Source organism: Thalia democratica, chromosome 3, assembly GCF_965202585.1.
Source record: "Thalia democratica chromosome 3, ktThaDemo2.hap1.1, whole genome shotgun sequence".
Taxonomy (NCBI): domain Eukaryota; kingdom Metazoa; phylum Chordata; class Thaliacea; order Salpida; family Salpidae; genus Thalia; species Thalia democratica.
Window position 1 is genome coordinate 50,247,608 of NC_139167.1, and position 23,204 is coordinate 50,270,811.

At 23.8% G+C, this 23,204-nt stretch overlaps 1 protein-coding gene across 1 annotated transcript; it reads right to left on the reverse strand.

The window, feature by feature from the left end:
- Positions 1-1,796: 1,796 nt before the first annotated feature.
- LOC145831502 (uncharacterized) lies at positions 1,797-9,911 on the reverse strand. The gene is made up of 12 exons (XM_082938779.1): positions 9,786-9,911; positions 9,288-9,495; positions 8,844-8,950; positions 8,691-8,769; positions 7,687-7,819; positions 5,859-6,015; positions 5,551-5,719; positions 4,556-4,653; positions 3,487-3,558; positions 3,017-3,172; positions 2,404-2,566; positions 1,797-1,965 (listed from the first exon to the last, which is right to left on the reverse strand). The coding sequence occupies exons 1-12, from the start codon at positions 9,885-9,887 to the stop codon at positions 1,841-1,843; spliced, it is 1,569 nt and encodes a 522-aa protein (XP_082794905.1). The 5' UTR covers positions 9,888-9,911; the 3' UTR covers positions 1,797-1,840.
- Positions 9,912-23,204: the final 13,293 nt, after the last annotated feature.

Here is a 23,204-nt window from a genome sequence, read left to right on the forward strand (position 1 = left end):
TGTGGAGTTTTTATTTTAATTAGCTATACAAATAATACTGAAAATAATTTACTTATTAGAAAGTTGATTCTTAAATAAACCTTGTTTATTATTTTAGTATATACTGTACTACTTATAAATTTTTTAAGTGAAACAATTTTATAAACTGTCTCACAGTTCTTAGTATAACTCATAGCTTTTGAAAATATTTTCTGAAAATAATTATATTTCGTAAGTTCTTAAATTGTCAGTGGACCTTTTATGGATGCATTACTATTCAAATTCGAAAAAATCAACTTCTTTTTAAACTTTTTTAAAGGGCCACCACTAAAAAAGTGACGTATATTTGGATAAAAATTAAGAAAACAACTTAGGTCCTACAAACCACCGTTTTTTTGTGCAAATTTTGAGAATTTTTTGAGATATGGCTAAAATTAGTTATAAAACATAGTTTTTTTTAGAACTTTCTTTAAATAATTGTTTCTTTATCATTGTTGATTTAATCAGTCCTACAACCGTTTTTTTTATGTTTAGTTGTGGCCCTTAAAACACTTTTTTTTAAATATTTGAATTGTCATGAAACCACTTTTGATACAGTTTTATTAGCATGTTTAACAGTTGAAACAATTATTCTTGTTTAAAAACAAAGGCAATTTTTTGAAACATTTAACTTATTTTAATTTAACTTTTTATACTTAAACTTTTTATTGGCACGTTAAGATATTTTCAACAGTTAAAATAAACTGTCTTAGAGATACGTTAAACTTTTCTTCTACTCATTTTTGAAAAATAATGTTTTATGTATAATTTTTAGTTAAGACATGTTTGAAAAACACTTGAAATTTCTTTTGCACAATATACAATAACTTTAACATCTAAATCAATAACAGATTAAAAAAATTCTTAGTTAATTTAATTTCGTTAAAAATTAATTCATCTAAAACAATTTTTTTCCGATTCATTTCATAAAAATTTTTATTTGAGCTTAACATACTTCAAAGCAAAAACGTGTTTGTACTTAAAGTACTTAGTATTTTGCTTGAATATATATATATACGTTTTTTTATTAAAACTGTACTTTTTGTTATACTGATTTGTGTGGAAAAATTGTAGAAGTAGTGTTGAGTACACACTTACAGCACTTCTTAATATTTAAAGTTGTAAACACAAATAAGTTAAGCTAATCAATTTATTTTTTCAAAACTTATGAAATACTAGATTAATGTATACAAATTTCATTTTTGTACGAACTTTTCTTTGTACAATTTAAAACGTATCAAATGTAAAGAAATACTACCATATTTCTCACTTAAAAAATTTATATGCTAAAAAACCAAAATAATGTTACAACTATGATTCAGAAAATTGCATAATTAAAAACTAAAACGATATTCATTGCATATCACAAAATAATAAATCAATTTAAAAAATTATATTTAATTTTGGCAGGGATATTCGAAAATCTACAAAAAGTTTACAGATGGTATTACGATTCAAAAGTAGCAAAAGGTTAAAGTATAAATCTTAACATAATTGTTATGATCTAAATATATGTTTTAACATAAATGCATAGTATTTCGTAACAGCAAAATAAAAATTAGTAATATAATACTAATTTTAGTTACTAATATAATAATTAGTAATGATATAAATTATATTACACAACAAATAACAAACATTAAGAAAATTTACTGGGAATTAAAAAAAAAACTAAAACTAAATATTTTCAAAGTCTTACACAAAAGTTGAAAACTTATAAAACAGCTCTGAAGGAACTAGATAAAACACATAACTAAGTATTTTTTATGGCTGTAATTTTGAAAATGGACATATGAAATTTTAATGGATTGGAATGGTATCCTCACAGTTTTGATTTATTTGCAAGAACCTTCAACTCTCTCCTTAGTATCTTTCCAGTTGGGTTTCTTGGAATTTTATCAACAAACTTAATTCCTCCCCGTAAACGCTTGTAACTGATTACTCTTTCTGTTAGAAAATATCATTATTACTTTATTTTCAATTTATCATTTAACATGAGGTCAAGTAAATTTCATTTTGATGAATATAAGTCAAATTGTAAATTTCAATTATTTTAAATAGAAAGACAAAGGTTTTTTAAGAAGCTTATAAAGTTTCTATATAGTAAAAAAATGTATAGTTTATAAAACACGCGCTCATATCAACAAAAAGTGGAATAACAAATAAAACTAACTAGCTTGTTTAGGAATATTGAAGATTACAACTTGAAAGTTTGAATAACAAATTTTAGCAAAAACATTTTATTTCAGTAAGCAAACACAATTATTCAAATGCTAACTAATTTTCAAATCAAACAAATTAATAATATTCCTATTTCAAAACCCATAACATGTATACTAGTGTACTTGAAATTGTTCCAAGTTTAAACTAATAAACTTTTCCTACCATTGACGTAGCTGTGAAGCTCCTCTTCAGTCAAACTTTCATCACTCCTCACTACATAAGCTCTGGGTAATTCCCCACAATTGAAATCAGCAACTCCAACCACTCCGCAGTCAGAAACCCCCTCATGTGCAACTATAACGCCTTCCAACTCTGCCGGTGGAACCTGCAATTATGTCAATAGTGTAAAGGCTCGATAAATTTTATAATGTAAACAGTTACATGACAATTCAAATTCCGACAATTAAAATTGTAAAAAAAATATTTAAATGGTAATATCTCAAAAATTAATATACTTTTGAAAAAAACGAAAAACAAAAACGGGTGCACATCTAGTTAAAAGATTAAAATAGTAAAAAACAATTACAAGAAAAATAGATAATAAAAGACAGCTTTTAAAATTACTAAAAATTTATGTTCTAAAGCTTACTTTACCCGTATCTCAAAAATTACTTTTAATTCATCAAACAAAGTCCTTGTAGGCAATTTATAAATTTGCAATCGTTTTTTTATCTAACACTTTTTGAGATATGGCCTCTTAATTTTTTTAAGAATTTGAGTTATCAAATTATAAATTGACCGAGTTTGAACAGTCGTGCACCCAACTCAAACGTACCTGAAATCCTTTGTACTTTATGAGTTCTTTTAGCCTGTCAACAAGGAATATGAAGCCTTCTTCGGTGTAGTAACCGATGTCTCCTGTTCTGAACCATCCTTGCTCGTCAAACGCTTCTAAGTTCTTTTCCGGGTTTTCAAAGTAGCCTTTCATCACCTGTCGTATTTAATTTTAAATAACAAATTAAATAAAAGTAGTATAATACTAACAGTTTAAATTTACTTGTTTTGTGTCATATATTGTTTTACATGTTATTTGGCTCAAAAATAAAAATATCTTAAAGAGAATTACGAAAAAAAAATTATTTCACCGGTTTAAAATACTAAACTTTTAATATCTTTACATACTTTAAATTTTGGTAAACCAAATTTAGTAATAGTTGAGTACTGTACATCTTACGTTTTAACGAAAGTATATGCGAAATTGTAATTAAAAAATTTTAGAATGAAAACAATTAATATATAAAAAACCTGCGGACCAGTAACGCAAATTTCTCCACTTTTATTAGAGCCAAGCTCCTTGTTTGTTTTTGGGTCGACGACCTTTTAAAAACAATATAAAAAAAGTTTATAAGTTTAAATCTCTTGTAAATATTTATTACATCAATAGTTAAATATTAACTTATAAGTGGAGATAACATGTTGATGATATTTACTTAACCTCACTGGTGCAACAAAATTTATTATCTTTTTTGTTTAATGATCATTATTTTACCTAATGGATTTCTTATAATTTGTTTATAAAAACCTAAAACCTCTTTTTATAATATTTCGAAACACCTTGTATCAAAAAGGAATTATTTGATAAACCACTTTTTAAAAATAAGAACTTTAATCTTTTTAAGTTTTACTACTAATAAACATTTTATAAAAAATTAAAGAATTTCATCCTTTTTACATTTTTTAACCTCCTACTGAAATATAAAACATTTTAAACCTTTAGTTTTCTAGATAAAAAAAGCAATCAATGGTTACGGAAATGAATTAAAAAAAATTAACTAAAAAATATAGGAAACTATAACTACCTTTTATAATTTCGTAAATAAAAATACAGTGCTAAATCTATTGAAATCTTAAATACAAAAAAAAAATCTATACTATTTAAATGTATAGAGAAAACATAGAGGTAAAACAAAATTTTTAAGTAGTTTTACCTATTATTTTGCGAGAAATAAAATTACTTTATTGAATAGTATTCTACAATCTTTTTGAAAAATTAAGAGTGATATTTTGTACCCCTTCTTATAAGGTCAGTGGTTGTAATTAATAATTTGGTTTTAAAATTTTCAACTTGCAATATATTTTTTACCAAAAGTAGAAGATAAATTGTTAAAATAGATATAAATTTTTTAAACCAAAAATTTCTAGGTTTGTTCTATAAATGTCAACAAAAATTAATTTTGTAAGCATGTTTTCATTGATGATTTTCTTACTTTTCAAATGCAAAATAATAATAAAACTATATTTCAATAAATACTAAAAAGCAAGCAGTGTTTGAGAACTTTATTTTTAAGAAGCTTGAAATTAAAACAATTCAAACTTTTAATTTCGTGTGGGGCATTAGTAACCCAACGGATCCAATCGGACATCCCGGGATTTTTGAAGTTGCTATGACTGTACATTCTGTCAATCCCCAACCTTTATATAGATTAAAATAATGTTGAGATTTAATGAACTGCTTAATATAAATTTGTTAATAAATAATGTTTTACTTTTCGTATTTATTGATCAAAGCTGTTGTTAGTGTTCTCTTCCTTAAGTTTAACTATTTTTTGTTAGCAAAAAAAAAGTTAAGTTTTTTATCGTCTGCTATTTAAATAATAATGGTGATATTAATTTTTATTATCATAACCAGGGTGCCACTCATTTTTTCCAAATTTTTTCCAGGTTTTCCAAATTTCTTCCAGGTTTTTAAAAGTAAACATTTTTGGGTCTATTTTTAGTATTAAATTAATTTCTATAAAAGAAACTGTGTTAAATAGTACAAAAACATTTAAAAGATGCTGTAAAGTTACTTTAAATTTGTTTTTTAATAAAAATTTTTTTTATCATGTCAAAAAAAATTCATTTATATGATAGATTTTTTGTGTCAAATTGAAATTTTAGTACTGAAAATGTTAAAATTATTAAAAATTCCAGGTTTTTCGATCAAAATTCCAGGTTTTTCCAGGTGTTTTTCAAAATTTCTCAAATTCCAGGTTTTTCCAGATTATTTTTGCCTAAATTGTCGAATTCCAGGTTTTTCAAGGTTTTTCCAGGTTTCCAGGTAAAGTGGCAACCCTGTCATAACCTATCGAAAAATCTTTATGAAAAAAATGAATTATGAAAATATATAAATACACCCAAAAATCTGTAAGCATATACGAAAAAGGTTTTTAAGAAATACAAATAGTCATCGTTGTACAACAAAAATTAATTAAGGTGAGTTATAATAAATTTTACTCTACATTATTAGAACCTTTTGTATAAGTTTAATTTACAAAAGGATTAAAATTTCATTCGATTTGTTTTGCTCACTATTTTAAATAAAAAAACCTTGCGCAACTTGTACGTTCATTTTGTCTTGGGTATTCTTTTGAACTTCAGGAGACAGGGCTGCAGCCCCGCTACTAACAAACTTCAAGGAAGAAAGATCATATTCGTTCACTAGGGTGCTCTTGCTCAACGCAGTTAAAACGGATGGTACCCCACCTAGTGAGGTAATCTGTAAAAAATGAAAAAAATGTTTTAAAAGAGGTAAGATTAATATATTACATCTATAACTTAATTTATAGAAAAATCTTTTCAATGTATTCTATAGTGTAGTAGTGTACTTAAAAACAACTGAATATAGTTTATCTTACCTTGTACTTTTCAACGGCGAGACAAAACTCCCTAATACGAAACCTATCCATGATGACGAAGGGCATCTCACCGATGAGCAGGAACATGTAGAGGAGGCCGTAAGCATGGAAGAGGGGCAACACGTGGCAGTGCACTCCCGTTTCCGGTGGTCCTATTCTGAACAGTTTTTGAATAATTTGTTAAAATAAATTAATAATCATGTTCTAAAGATAAAACAACAAAAAGTATCAACAGTTCAAGAATAATAAATTAGCTAAGACAAAAACTTTATTTAAAATCAACTATAATAAAGATTTTTTAAGTTCATAAGTATGTAATGTTTTTGCGATCTTCAAAAATTTATCATGTTTTTATTTTATCATTGTTATTTATTTCTGAATAGTTTTATAATGTTATTAGCTACTCTAACATGACTTAAACTAAAAAAAAAGCTGAGCAATATAAGGTTAGAATAAAATTTCAAGCTATTTTGAATTCTAAACTGAAAAATGTATCTTAGTTTTATAACCCTTAAAAAAATGAAAAATATATTTTGTTATGCATTTCGTTAAACAAGCATATATAAAAAAAACTTTACTTTTTTTTTGTTTTTATTCATATTAAATCAAAGCTATAGACTAAAAACAGGTTGAATACTTAAACATTATCTATATATTTTATTCTTTCAAGACTTTATTATGCAAACTAAGTTTCGGTCAAAGACCTCGTCAGTGCTTATATAAGTAAACTTATTCAAATAGAATACATATTACCTATGATAAATTGAACGTATAATTCAAGAATCTTATTTACGAAATATATTTCTTTACTTAACTACTAAATTATATTTCTTTATTAATTAGCTTTGATTTGAAAATTCAAATCTAGTATAACGCAATAGAATTTTTTTAATGTATAGTTTGAATAAAGATGTTAAATTGTAAAAACAGTAAAATTTTCTGACAATGTAAATAAGTATTTATGAAATACTATCATATAAGAAAGTATGTTGGATTTTTATGCTAAATAAATTAAATATAATAAATATTTTGAGTAGTTTTTAATACTTACTCATTAAGCTTAAAACAAAAAATATATATAATTAGAACTATTTGCTAACTTCTTATCTTCAAATTTATATCTAAAAAAGTGAAAAACAAAAAATAAACAAAAAAAGGCAAACAAACGAAATTAAAATTATGAGATTTCACAGTAATAATTTTTGATAAATTTTTATTCTTTTAGTCTTAAGTTTTACAAATAGGTAGTTAGTTTTATCTGCAATATTAAAAAATATTTCATATCTTAAAAGCTAAAATAAAATACATATTCTTGATTGTACTTATAAACTGATGAAGAAATTAATAACAAATAAAAAACTGATAAAAAAATTTAGCATATATTTAGTCTAGGTTTACTTTATTAGTTTATTTAAAATAAAAATTAGTTAAAAAACCATTGATAAAAAAAACTAACTCAATTCTTAAAACAAAAACACTAAAAAAGAGATCTTTCAATAGTTTAAAAGCTTTCAATTTGATATTAAAACAAATTATATTTTTATTGTACAATTTATCACACGCTGTCACATTCTTTTTTTAAAAAGGCATACTACCTGCATAGTATTCATCCTAATCATTTGTACCAATTTATTTATAAAAAAATTGTTTCCGCTTAAAAACTACTAAATTGAAAACAGATAACAAATTTTTACAAAAATTAATAAATGTAAGTTTTTGGGGAAATCAAATTATAATGATCAACACAAGCAACAATGTGCACTATATTTATTTAAAAAATCAGCGTACGTTTAAAACATTCTATCAATTATACTACAAGTATACTTACTGGCACATGGCATTCAAAGTAACACAATTCTTATGAGTTAGCATAACTCCTTTTGGAAGTCCTGTTGTACCACTTGAATATGGTAACATTGCAACATCTTCTTCTGGATTAACTTGAATGTCTTTATTATAGTCTGTATAAATTTAATACTTCTAGTCATACATATATCTTAACCTCTTAAAAATAAAATATTGTTTCATATAAGCTGATTAAAAAATGATTGTTTATTATTACACAACTATAGTACTACAACTTTCATTAGTTTGAATTGTGTATACAATTTCAATGAAACATAAAAAAAAAACTTATACAGTTTCTAATAAAACCATAAGTGTTCGTTATTATTTATTAAGGTGCAAACGAATAGTCAACAAATGAAAATCACAAAAAATCTCAAATAAAATAAATGACATAAAACTTTATAAAGAAACAGAAAGGATTCTTTATCAAATATTCACGTATTGATAATTTATTTATTGCATTCAAAGTAGCTGTACTTAAAGTTTTAGTATACTAAGAAAATATACTTGAGTTTTAAATTAAGAACTGAAGCTATTTTTGTTAATATTAACAAATCAAAGTTATATAAACAAAAAATTGATTATGCCTTTTATCATTTGGTTAAGCCATTTTGTTATATTCTGAGATTCATTGTGTTTTCTGTTTGTTGTTGGTTATATTTTACACTTAAATTTAAAACTATAATTGTTTTTAATCTCATTAGAATCTATTTAAAAGATTATTTGTCATTGCAACAGTATACACACAGATAAAAATTTAGGTTTATATTTGTGTTATTTTCAAAAAACGTTGTTTGATTTAAATCAATTACAAAAAAAACTTACTAAATGCTTATTTTTTATATCATTTAGTTTTTTTATATTTTCTAAAGCTTTTAAACTACTGGAAGTTTAGATGTTTTTAAAACTTTATACTTTTTAACACACAGTTCTTTACTCAAAATAGAAACTTAAACAAAAAAGAAATACATAAATTTTATGAACCTTCACCATTGTCATTTTTGATCATATCTACAACTGTTGTTTTAGAAAACCTATGCTTTTTCTTCAAAGTAAAAACTTCCTATAAAAATAAAATATTTAATACGTTCAAGTAAGTATATTTAACTAAGCAAAATGAGTGTTATAAATACATACTTTAACTGATTTCACTTGGCTTGCAACTTTTTGAATTTTGTCCATTTGGTTGAAGTCAGTGATTATATATGAAGGTTGGCACAATTTGAATTGTTTAACAAGTTCTGCTTTAAATAAAAATAGTATATTTTAAATCAGTGTAGGTAAATAGTAAACTACATAGACAAAATATAAATAATCAATAAAAATTTTAAAGATATGCAACAATACAAATAGAACAAGCCAAGAAAAACACAAAATTTATACTAAACGAATTCAAAAACTTACGTTTTTATGTAGTTTAAATTATAGAATTAATTAGTAATGTGTTAAGCTTATAGGATTTTAAAGTTCAAAGTCAATGTTTCTAAGAATTAGCTTTTAAGTTCAAAAAGTTTTGATTAAGCTGATATATTATATAAATAGATATTAATTTCCTTTGATGTTATAATAAAAAACACTCACATTCAGTGTAATTTGGATTACAGGGTGACATAGTTGCATTGCAAGCATTTACAGCTAAAATTATAACTGGATAGTAAACTGAATTTCCAATGCAGACTGCTACTACTTCTTGTTTTTTTAGACCACTTTTGGTTAATGCGCTTGCTAGTTGTTTAATTTTTTCAATTACTTCTGCACATGTAAACTTTGTGTTTGAAGCAACTTCAACCTACAAAAACAAATATCTTTAGTATTTTTAAAAAGCTTCAAAACCAAAATTCTAATTTTTTTTTAATTAATCTTTGAAAATAAATGCCAACTGTTTTTCTAATTTGTGTCTGTGTGTTATTTTATTCTCTAAAAAAAATTAATGAAAAAAAAACAATTGAAAACTATTATTAAATACTTTAATTTAAAGTAAGAACAAAAAATATTTTTTAATTTTTAAAGAAGCTGTTTAGGATAAAATGATAAAAATTTAAGTGTTTTACGTGAATTTAAAAGAACTTAATGACTCACATATGCTATTGAGCCTTCATCTTTCTTAAGCATCTCTATCATGTAATTTGAAAATGAAATATTTGGTATTTCATTCTCTGGTAAAACACTTTCTAAAACCATGTTTTATTTATAATACCTATTTACTCTGTGTAAAATGAAGGCTAGTAAACAAAAAACTCTATGAAATATGTATTAATAAGCAGTACAGTTTATTATACCAGAAAATTCATAAATTAAATTAAAAATGGAAGCCTAGCTCAAACCTATTTAGAAAAAACAAGTAGCTAATTTAAAAAAAGGTGTTTATTTATAACTTAAATTGACAACTATCTTTAAATTTAAAAAATAGAAAAAAAAAAAAGTTTAAACAAAAAAAGCAAGCACAGTAATCTTCCTCTTGATTAGGCTCTTTTTAAATTTTTTACTGTTGAGTATCACTTTTGAGCCAAAAACTATGTGTTCAAAACAAAATTTTCTAAGACATTACTTTTAGAAAAGCATTTCTTGTTAAGTACGTGACTTTTAGCTGTTTTCAAAAAGCATACTCAAGAGAATAGTGCATACAAAGAACTAATTAGAAAAATAAGTTTGTAAATCAACCTAGTTTACAAAAAACTTTTGAAGATTAATACAGTGGTTTTGTCATATTTTAAGATAAAAATTAAAAGATCTAGAAAATCAAAACAAAGAACAACCTATAGAAATGGATTAAAAGGAAATAGTAAGACCTTTTAATAAAAATAAGCTGAAGTGTTGTCAGCATAAATGTATAGTGTTAAAGAGAAAACAAAATTAAAAGATACCAATTCAGTAAGAAACACATTCTACGTTTAAAATTTATTCGCATGACGACGTTTCGACTTTCAATAAGTCATTATCAACAAATTACTGTGCAAAAATAAATAAAATTAGTGATAAACAACTAAGTATACAAAAAAAATTTCTAAGTGATACATTATATAAAAAATTTTATAAATTAAGATTATAAACTCTAATACAAAAAAAACATTTTACATAAGTACTAACAAATTGTTACACTAATATATATCAAACTAATCAAAAATTCTTAATGTATGGGTAATACCCGGTTTAATTAATTGTTTATTTAAAGTTGGATTATAGCGTTTAATTAGTAGAGCTTCACTTATTAGGGTCTCAAATTTATTTCTACATTCTTTCAAAATTCCAAAATTATTAGCAGTTATTTTTTCATTTTTACAAACATTACAATTGCTAATATGGTCCGATACCGATGTTTTGCCCTTTAAATGTTCTTTAATTCTTTCTACTAATGGTCGTGAAGTGAATCCAATATATTGGATACTCTTATCATAAGAGCATTTGTACTCATAGACCACGTTTGATTTTAATTCATGGGGTGTCTTATCTTTATTACTAAAGTAATTGCTTACTTTTGTTGTGGTAAAAATTACTTTGAATTCTTCGATGTAGTTGTTTAGAAGCTTTTCTAGTTTCTTTTTATACTCGATACTAGGTTTTCCAATATAAGGTACCTTTACAACATTTTTGAAGTCTGAGTTACTTAGTTTTTGTTTAGTGCAGTCTTTATTAATATCAAGAGATCTTTCAATTATGTCATCAACAAATTTCTTTGGATATCCATTCTTAAAGAACTTTTCTTTTAAGCTTGTGATTTCTTGTTTGTAAATGTTATGCGTAGAAACTATAACTCTCGCTCTGTTTACAAACCACAGTATTAGAGCTCTTTTCCATTTAATTGGTGCCACTGCACTAAAATTTAAAATGACATCTGTATCAATTTCTTTTTTATGTACCTTTGTTGTTATTTCCTCTCTCTTTAGTTTGATATTAATGTCCAAAAATGGAAGTTCGTTTCCACCTAATTCATATGTGAAGCTGATAGACTTGTGTAGTTTATTTAACTTTTTGTGGAATTTTTCGATAGACACTTTTAAGAGTAAACAGTATAAAAAATTTCTTAAAAAGTTGACCTTAATATCAAACAAACCTTTTCAAAAAATAGATAAAAAGGTATTGTCTGGTTTTGAGACATTTATAATTATAATAAAAGATTTAAAGATTTTTACAGTTTTTAAAATAGAGTATATTCACAGAACTTTATGTTTTTAAACTGATTTGCTTGGATTCAACTGATTCAAACTGATATTTTCCTTAGTCTTTGTTGACCAAGTCACAGTTTACCTTAGAACCAGAATAAACAGCAAAACTTATTATAATAGTTGTAACTGCATTGCATATCAGTAATAGATTTTTTTTTTACATTTAGTTAGTTCCGGAAAATTATTCCGGAAAATATCACAAAAAATAAATTATTCCGGAAAAATATCACAAAATTTTATATTTTGGAATTTGATTCATGATGAAACCAAGACATAAAAAATAATGGTCTTTTTTCAGAGTGTTGTGTTACAAAGTACACATGCTTATTTAAAAGGAAAATAACTTAAAAATCTATTTTTAATGATACAAATTGATTTAAAAAGTTATTTTAGAAATTCATAAGTTATCTAGCATTTGTACTGAAATTTTATAATTAATGCCTTGATTTTGGTAAAACTTAGCTTACAAAAACCAAATGCTTATTTAGAAAGAAAATAAAAAATTTGTAATGATTTTAAAAAACAAGCTGATCCTTAATTTCTTTAAGAAACCACAAAAAAATCAAAATCATTTGTACTGACAAATAATGAAATTCTACCAATATTGCTTTAATTATATAAAAATAAGACTCAAAAATTAAATTTTTTTAAAGAAAGAAACACACCGTCTACTCAAAAAAATAATTCGAAAAAAAACTTGTAATAGTTCACAAACATCTTACCAATATTCAAAAAAAGATTTAGCAAGACACAGATGAACTTCATAATATAATATTTTCAATATTTAATTGTAATAAATAAGTTAATTTTATGAATATATTTTAGGAAGTTTTTAGAAAGTACCAAATTTTTTCAAAAATAAAAAAACTAATTAATAAGTCTCTAACTCTAGTTAAGCTCAATTTGGGTTTAACTGTGAAAATAAGTTCATTATTCTGCTTTTTTTTTGTTAAATAAAAGTGATATGTTGTAAAAAACTTGTCTAAAGAAGTTTTCAAACCTTATTCATTATAATATTTTTTAATTGATAATAATTGAAGTTTTTCAAACTATCTATCAGCATTTTTATGTTCAACAGACTAAGTTACTGCATTTACAACATATGACAATTTTTCTCATGGTTTTAAAATTCAGGACTAAGGGTACTATTTTTATCTTATATATAACTTTTGTCGTGTAATAGTAGACAAGTAGACACAGTAATATTATTATAGACAAAAAATTTTTGACTCTTAAAATTTATATAAATGTTTTGGTGTAGTTAAGAAGGAGTGTTTACCTTTTTTTAACTCAAGTTCATTACTTGGTAAATTTATATTAAAAAAAACTTTAACTAACTTTAACAGCTCAAAATAGTGTTTACAAGCAAATGGTGTGTAGTTTGATGACCAAAAGGTCATAGTCAGCTCATAGTTGTAATCTTTCACTTTTTTTAATGGTTTCTTATATTATGTAAAAACTTGCTTGAACATGCTGCATAAATGTTTTGAATGAGGGAAACAACCTAATAGTTTTTATTTTATATCTAATCTAAAACTTTCATTAGGCAGAAAATTGTAAACTGTTAGTTTATACAACAAAAATAGTACAGTAACGAAGAAAAGTCTTTAATTATGGGAGTTTAGGCATGTATGGTGCATATGTTTTGACAAACTAAACTTACTGGGATCAAAAAAGTACACAAAGTAATTAAAATATGAGGCTTACTTGATTGTTACTTCCTTGTTACTTGATTGTTATTTGTTTAGTTTACTTTATTGAACAAAAACAAAAAAAAAGTTCTCAAAAATTTTTTGGTTCTATGACCTGGATAGCAAAAAGACCTCTCGGTCATCAAATTGCATACCCAAACTTAATCAAAATTATAGTGAGCTAAAAATGAAAAAGAAGAAAAATTTAAACTCTAAAACGAAAAGCTCTTTGAAAAATGAGACTAATAAACTTTACAACATTAAATATTTTTTTTAAAAATAATACATAAATAAATATCAAATTATTTGTAAAATTATATCTATTAAACGAAATCAATAAACCGTAAAGAAAACTATTTAACTATTTCAAACAATTAGAAATGTTAGAGATCAAAAAAAAGTTGGACTGCAAAAAGTAAGAATTCGTACACGATGGGTAATGCTTAATAAAAAATTTTATTTACATATTGACTCTGAAACAGGGTTGCAATATTTTAACCAGCTAAAAGCCATACGAATTAAATTAGAAGCAAAAATATTAAACATATGCAAATTCGGAAACTATTCTAAAATTGCTAAAAATTATCAAATAAACATTAATAATGCCAAAAGTTATGAAACACTGACTACTGAGAGACTTGCAATTACAAAAGGTTAAAATTTAAAAATGTAAACCATTAATAAGTGCAAACTAATTAAAAGACTGGACTAGGTGTTAGAATATTATCGTAAAAAATTCTTTATAAAAAGTTTGAACTGCAGGTGATTTTATATTACTACATAACAGCTAAAATAATGCATGTTTATTTGGGAGCTCTTAAAAACGGCGACCTTTGAGTTTTCAGATAACTATTTCTAACAATTTGCAAATACTAAAAGAATGCCCTTAGAAAGTTTGGGAAGATTTGTTGACAATTTCATGCTAGCTTTTTTCGGTTTTCCGAAAACCACTCAATGCAAACTGTATTCTACCAAAAAGAAGCGACCTTGGAGTTATTGGAATTGTGTGCTATTATCACAAAATGACATTGTACACAGTTTTAGATGATTTAATGAAAGGTCCATAGAGATAGAGGCAATTCTTTATATTTTGAAAAATAAAGTTTTTGAAAACTTACAAAAATAGATAATATACATATATCAAAAATGCCTCTATAAAATTTTTCTTAAATATGATAATTATATTAAAACAGCAATAAAAAATACTTTTACACTTTTGTAATTTCTAGTTTTCAAAAAGAAATTAACATGTTGTACAGTTGAAACGTTTTTTATTTGCTAGTTTTGCATATTATTTTAACGATATAGTCAACTTTATAGGTATATATAAATGTTAACAATTGTAAAAATAATTTGATATTACATATTTATCTTTTTTTTAAATTACATTAAGATAAACGCTTGAGAGTGATTTACTAGGCAGGTTTTTTTACTCCACCTTTATTTAGTTTATGAATTAAGTTAAAGTTTTTTTTTTAATTTTTTTTTGCTTTTGATGATTTTATTTTTTTTTTTATTAAAAATTCATAGTTCTTAATTTTTAAAATATAATTTATGGAGACCCAAATATTTAAAATAAAAAAATCATATGTAGCTCGTGATGTCTTTCAGTACATTAGGGTCTTTTACTATGCTTTTGAAAGTCGATTTCTAAATTGTGTTTAATAAAATATTATTAAGAACAATCATTATTTTTTTTGTAAATTTTGATTTAAATGATTATTTTGCAAGTAAAAATAACCTGCTGAATATTCCACCAATGCGTCGCTGGTTTGTTTAAAATTTAATGCGCTAGTGAGTATAAAAAAGTTTTGAATTTTTTCAATTTTTACAAAACCAGGGACAAAATGACGCGATAACATTAAAAAAGCAAACATATTGTTAATAAAAAATCTAAAACAACTCTAATATTTTAAACTTAGATGAACTAAGTTAACTTGAAAAATAACTAATTTAAGTAACATAACATGAAACATTTTGTTTTTAATAATTTAGTTAGTTTTTTTATAAACCACTAAGTATTAATAATTTTTTTTAAATTACCTATAAAAAACCAAATTTACGTAAATTTTAGAATAAACAATTAAAATAAACCTACTTTTGTGTAAAAAAATATAAAATAATCAATAGTGATTAAATTTTTATGTTAAAACTCAGAAAAAATAAAAAAACCTAAAAACGTTATAACTTAATCAGTTTTAATAAAAACAATGGTGTTTAGTACATATTGTAAATAAAATAAACAATAAAACGTCTTTTAAACGACATATATAGATCAATTTTTTGTATGTAAATATCAAAATATTATTAAAATATGGTTTGATGAGAAGTTTATAGATAAATTAAGTATAAATAAAATTTCACGTTTTAAGAGACAAGAATACAATTTAAAAACATTTTGAATTCTACTTATAACCCTTTAATACATAAATGACAGAATATCAAATGTATGGTCAAAACAGGTTTACCAAAGGAATTAAATCAAGGTTCGTACAATCAAAAACTTTATTTTAAATTCTCATTGGTTGATAACCCGTTTAGTAATGAATTTTATTAATTCTTTGTTTTTTTAAAAATATTTTTCATTTGTATTTAAGCTGTTTTCATTGAAAACACTCAGATAAAACAAAATTTTAAATAAAAAATAACACAAAACGCTTACAAAACATCTTGATTCGAGATTTTTATCACATATAAACAAAAAATAGTAAAAAAAATGTTCAAGCAAGTTTTTAATATAAACTTAAAATAATTTTTTTTTGCGAAAATAAACATAAAAGTATAGTTGAAAAAATTTTAAAATTATTGAAAAACAAAACTCTAAAAATAATTAAGAGTTAGTTTAATAAAGGAGTAAATTTTATGAGACCCATATAGTTTAGAAATAAAATGAGTGTAAGGGGTAGGCGTAGGATTCAAAAAACTTTATTAATTGTAGGTTAAAATATTAAGCTTATACTTAGGCATAACAGTTTAAATTAAAGTAACTATTACTTTTATTTAGTTTAAGTAAGTCAATTATCTTGTTTGTTTTATGTATTAACTTGTTGTGTGTATAACGTATAATTTTGTTTTGTTTTTTTGTAGTTTTTTAAATAGCAAGTATTATACTTGATTAAAAATAACGATTAAATTAATTTAAATGTTAATTTAGTTGTTTTGTTATGTTAACAAAATTGGTACATAATTAATTATGTTATCATATTTTTATTGAATTAGTATTTATGAATAAATGAATTATTCAATGCAAAAACTTTTGAAAAGTTGTTAAAATTTTTACATTAATAAACGGAAAATGTGCTGCTTTACCACAGACAACATGGACGAAAAGTTAAAGCAGTGTAAACACCTGTGTAAGAGTTCAAAGCCCACCACTTCCATATTTTTATTTATTTATATAATTGTGTAAGTAACCACATATAATTATAAAAAATAAATAAAAAGCCAATTATTATTTATCTATTACATTCAAAGAGTATCTTTAAGAAGTACGCATCCGTGTAAGATAAGGATAAATTTAAGGGCATAGGGGGGTTAAAACACTTTTTTCAGAATGTGATCTTATTTTATATAGTTTTTACTGAGCTACAAGATGCTATTTACAGATTTAAAAAATTCAAAACAATCTTTGAGATATAACCGGTCAAAGTCGGAGGCAACAATAGGTTCTTTATGGGAGGCACAACTAAAACAGCAAATAACTAGAAATCACTAAGAATATATATTCTCCTAGGTTTTTTGAGATAACTACCTCAAATTTTTAGAAAATGTTCCTTGCAATGTTTAGAAAAGTCTTTTGAAAAAATAAAATAAAATAAAAATTTTATAACAAAAAAACAAAAAATGTTTTATTTTTTATATATATTTTTTAATAATTTTAATATTAATTGCACCAGTATTTTTAAATATTGCAAGGAACATTTCCTAAAAATTTGTGATAGTAATTTCAAAAATGCTTGGAGGTATATCTTTAGTGAATTCTAGTTATTTGCTTTTTTAGTTGTGCCTCCAATATGGAAACTATTGTTGCCTCAGAATTTGACCGGCTATATCTCAAAAAATATTTTGAATTTTTAAAGTCTGTAAAAAGCAACTTGTAGCTTATTAAAAACTATACAAAACAAGATCACATTGCGAAAAAAGTTTTTTAACTCCCCTATGCCCCTAAATTTATTTTTAAAAGGGGGTTACACTTTTTCTTAATGAATAACTGACCTTTAACTAACCTTTAACTAATATTTATTTCTAAAAAAAGTGTTTTAACCCCCCTATGCCCCTAAGTTTATTCTTACCTTACACGGATGCATACTTGTTAAAGATACTCTTTGAATGTAATAGATAAATATTTTGAAAAATTTGTGCGTACCTTACACGGATGCGTACTTCTTAAAGATACCCTTTAAATATAAAACATATATGTTTTAAAAATTTAGTTAGTATCTTACATGGATGCAACCCCCTGGCCTCAACTGTAATTTCCTTTTGTTTATTTAATGGAAGAATCATAGTTATATAAATAAACAAAAACATGGAAGTGATTGGCTTTTAACCCCCTATACCCTTAACAAAAAGTTCTTGTGGCAAATTAGATATCTGTTGTTCAAACAATGTTTTAGATCCAAAACAAAGTTATAAAAACAATCAGAGGCCTAAGTTACCCTGTGAACTTTATTTTATACATTTAACCTGAACTTAATTAAAACTAACTATAACTGTAAATATTATAAGCTAATACTTCAAGAAATAATAAAAATTAAATCCTAATATATACTTGTTTGCCACTCTTTGAGTCACAAAATATTCTGGGTAACCTTAACCTTCCTGGAGTTTTTTTCAAATCCTTAAATACTTTTAATAAACTGTTTAAAAAATTTCCTGAGGTTTTCTTAAAAATCTTAAAACTGCTTTGAGTTTCCCAAAGTTTAAAAAAAATAAAAATTTCCAGAGTTTCCTTGAGATTTTCTATTATTTGAAATTTCTCTGAGCTCATTAGTGTGTGGCAATCCTATATATATTTTATTACATAAAAGCCAATGTGAATTTGATAATTATCTAGTATGATGTTGCACCAATATCTAACTGAAGTTATATTGTATTTGTTGTATTCTTAACTATAATTTTTGGCTAAAAATTTATATTTATAAGTACATAAATTGAGTTATATATCATAAATTAATAAAACTTAAATATATAATTGCTTTTATTAAACAATATAAAGCAATTAAATTATTTCAATTTTTTATATTGATTATGATATTGTAAAACATAATCAATCGAATACTTTAGTTTGTCATAAATAAATTTTATTTATGTGCATTATGTATTTAATTCTTGTTTAAAACAAAGTATATTTCAGGCTAAACATAGTTAGCATAAAACATTTATTTTAAGCCTAAAATGATGGTTAGAAAGACATTAAATTCAATATAATTTCACCTTGACATTGGTGCAACTTCATCCTAGGTAATAACTGTGAATTTTTAAACCAAAATAATGAACCCCACCACTCATAACCTTATATTAGCAGTAAAAATAAATAATCCTAATTAAATAATTATTATTAAGTTAAATTATTATTTAATAATTTTTTCTCATCCTACAGATGTATTACAGTTAAATTGTTTACAAATTTCTGAAAATAGTAAGGTTTAATATTTAAGAACAGATTTTTGAATTTTAAATTAAGTCTTTTGCTAACTTGTAACAACTTGTGGCTTTAAAATATGATATAAGCATCAAAATTTACGGTTGGATAGTTTTATCTCTATGAAAATAAATCAGCCAATCAGCGACACATGTGTAGAATATTCAGCCCAAAAATAACTGTATTGTACATCGTATTGTTAAAATACTTACATGAGCACTTAAAAGTTTTCTTCATCAACTATTCAAAAATATCAAAAATTTAAGTTACACACCGACCAAAAGTTATTGACCTGATGTATAGAAAGACTACATCAATGGTTAAAAAAAATAACTTTTAATGTTTCAAACTTAAATTAAATAAATAACTAACTCATAATAACTTATCATAAAAAAATTAGTGTGTTTAAATTAAAAAAAAAAGAATAATAAACTCAGGTTTAGAACTTAAAACAATTTTTTCAAATAAGTAAAACTGTAAAAGTAAATACATCTGTGCTTCTAAGAAAAAAAAAAGTTTTACTTTTTAGAATTAGTATTCAATTTTTTTTTGCATAACTTTTTAATATTTTACAAATAACTGTATAAATTTTTTTTGTATACTAAGCTGTTCTCTTAACTCTTATACTTTTGAATAAAAAAAAATTCTGATTTATTCGACTAAAAACACATACATAACTAATACAAAGTATTAATAGCAATTGTTCTTGTCAAGCACAAAAACTATGATTTTCAGCATACTTTTTACCAATAAGTTTATTTGTTAATAGTACTCGATTTATGTTGGCTTTTTCGGTTACATTTGGCAATATAAGACAAAAATAAAAGCTATAATGGTCATTATAAAACAAATCTATTTTAAAACTGATAAAACCATAAGAAAACTATAAACAATAGTATATTAATTAAATTAATATCTATGAATATTAGCCACAATTATAGCAGCTATCGAGAATTAAAAAAATTGAACGAAAGTTTTGATGACAGTTAATCTGGTGCGAAAAAGAAGTAACATGATATACAAACTTAGGATTCGTTCTTTTTATTTGAAACAGTTTTAACTATAAGTTTAGAACGCTAATAAACTTTAAAGTTTTTAAACACATTTTTATGTTCAATTTATTAACTTTTTCTGTGTAGCAAATAATTAAAAAAAAAATCTTTTATTTTTTATTTTTAATGTAATTTTTATATCGCAAACCAGTTTTTATTTTACAAATTTACTCATAAAATTTCATTAAATGCGTTACTATTGCATATTCGTGATTACTTTAGTCTATGAATTCTGTAAATTTTATAATGAAAATACTGTTAAACACTGTTAAAATATGAATAAACTACTGTATGACAGTATTGTTATTAAGTAACACGAAACAAATTGAGATTTTGTTGTAAAATGTACCTAAAGCTTCTACATAACAAAAAACGCCTACACAGTTTTACAACAACAGTTGATTTAGTTTTTTCTAACTAGTGTTAGTATTTTAAAACTCAAAGATTTTACACTTGTGATTATATTTTAAAAGTGATGTATTTTACTGAGATTTAAAATATAACTTGTTAAAATATATACAAAACATATTTTAACTATCGTTAAAAATTATTGTAAATTTTTTTTTTGTTAATTTATTTAGCACTAGCCAATTATAGTAAAAGAGCTGACATTTTAAGTTAATAGCGTAGACTCTTAACATTAAATTTTTTTTTTGTTTCATTAAAAAATTGTGATATAAGTTTAGAAAATTTCTCTTATTCTTTAAGGTTACTACTACTGGTTTATACTGTTTTGAATTTATTTGACAAGGTCGGCTAACGATCACCGAAACCAGGTAATAAACCAAAGCAGTGCATAAACATTCGTTTTATTATAAGGTTACTACTATAAATTTTTCAAGTTAAATTAAAAGCAAGATATATTTATAAAACGCCAGATATCCTTTTTTGAATTGATTAACAATGACAGTTTATGAAATACTCAAATCATACTTATAAAATAATTAGCCATTTAAGTTTGTTGTTTTTTTTAGTGTTGTTTATAAAAAAAAAATAACTTTACTTATCTTTAAATGCTTTTTTTAAGAATTACTTGGTTGGTAGGCTTTTTTTTTAATTATTTCAAACAAATAAGTATACTTAAAGCATAATTATTTAAGTCTCATCAAATAGTTTTAACTAAATTTTTAATTTAAAGTTTGAATAAAATAATTTACCATCAAAATACTAAACATCAATTTTGGTACTCCTAATAACTTATACAGTAAAACAAAAGTTTATTAGTTTTATACTTTTATTTACTTATAGTTTACCTAAAGTGTTGTGGGAAATATGTGTTGAAAAATTGTTTTTGTTAGGATATAAAATGCTCTTATTCCGTCATTCAAGTACGATATTCTTCTTAGTCAGTGTTACGTAGTGAACAATAAAACTATGAAAAATATAGGTAGCTCTAGAGGTTTATGTTTTTTACACTTTAAAACTGTTAAGATATTTTTTAGTTTTATAGTCTGACTTTTTTAAATACTGTAACAAAATTTTAGAAAAATTGTTTTTAGCAATTTGAATCGATTACTATGGTTTTAACAAGCATGTTTGTATAAAAGAAAATTGTAGCCAGGTTCTTTAATCTGTTGATTTTTTTAACGTTTGGTTTAACAAAAAAAGTTTAGTTTGTTAGTGCAAATGCATTTTAATCGCAAGCAGAGTTTAGTTTTGGTTATAAGAAAAACTTTAAACAATGAATGTAAGTACTTCAAACAATATTTTAAGTTACAAAATGCTATTTTAAACCCAAACAAACTAACAAGTTTAAAAACTTGACCATTATAATTCTCAAGTAGACTTTATAAACTAGTAAGATGTTAGAATGTAATACAAATACTTCTACAGTTAATGTATATTCTTTAACATTTTTATTCTGCAAAATTTTTAGAAAAAAACTTTTAAAACATAAATAATAATTAAAATGATTTAGTTTAAATGTACAGTGTTTAATTGAGTCTGCTCCAAAAAATAACTTTACACATTTAGTCATTATACTATATAGTTTAAAATATTGTTTTTAGCATAGTATTTTTTTATTTTAAAATTTAAACTTGTAGATTTAATTGTAACACTTTATGAACAAAATCATGATACGAAGCTTTAAAAGAAATTATCTGCTTCTACTTAACAGTTTTACTTCAAAAAGTTAGTTTTCAACAATCTAGTTTTATATATATTTTAGTAATATCTGCTGAACAAGCTTTTGTTGATATAATTATTAGATTAGATTTACTTAAAAAACAATTTCACAACAGTTTTAACCAATACTTATAACCTAAACAAAATTTACAAATCATAATTTTTATTAAATGTCACAAAAATGTTCGAATTGGAAATTTTTATCATTCATCGTTTAATAGTAGCTTTAGATATAATTTTACTAGTAATTTTAACTTAAAATTAAGGTAACACTTATTATTTTAATTTGGCAAATTCGAATTTCTACTTGTCTTAGATCAAATCTATTATGAACTGATTTGAAAGTTTATCATTTATGTTAGAACGTTTCAGACTTTGTAAACTAAAAAATATTCATTAAATCTGTTGAAAAATATTTAGAAATGAAGTAAACTTTAAAATTCTATATATTTTTATAGATTTTAGATATTCAACTGTATTTCTTATATTTACGTGAATAAAAATGGCACGTTCTGTTTTTAAATAAGCTGGTCTTAGTCTATTTAAAGTATTTTTAACAATTAACCTAACGAGATTTAATTGAAAAAAATTCAAAAAATATTTTTCACTGTAGGGCTCATCGGTTATAGTTTAAATCTTATTTAAATAGCATTTAGAATGCTTTTAGAAATTATTTATTTACTTTCTGTTCTAATAAAATTTCGATAGTTTGTCTCGTTATATTTCTGTAAGTTTAGAACGTTTATTGTTAAGTTTAGAGCTTAAAGTAAAATAAAAATTAATTTATAACTAAAAAGATAATTTAAAATTATTATACTATA

What these genes read in the sequence shown, in the direction of transcription:
- LOC145831502 (XM_082938779.1), bottom strand. Translation starts at nt 9,887, where the DNA reads ATGGTTTTAGAAAGTGTTTTACCAGAGAATGAAATACCAAATATTTCA. An exon ending in ACTTTGAATGCCATGTGCCA is followed by an intron (nt 6,016 to 7,686) that starts GTAAGTATACTT and finishes AAAACTGTTCAG; the next exon opens with AATAGGACCACCGGAAACGG. An exon ending in GAACGTACAAGTTGCGCAAG is followed by an intron (nt 4,654 to 5,550) that starts GTTTTTTTATTT and finishes ATCTATATAAAG; the next exon opens with GTTGGGGATTGACAGAATGT.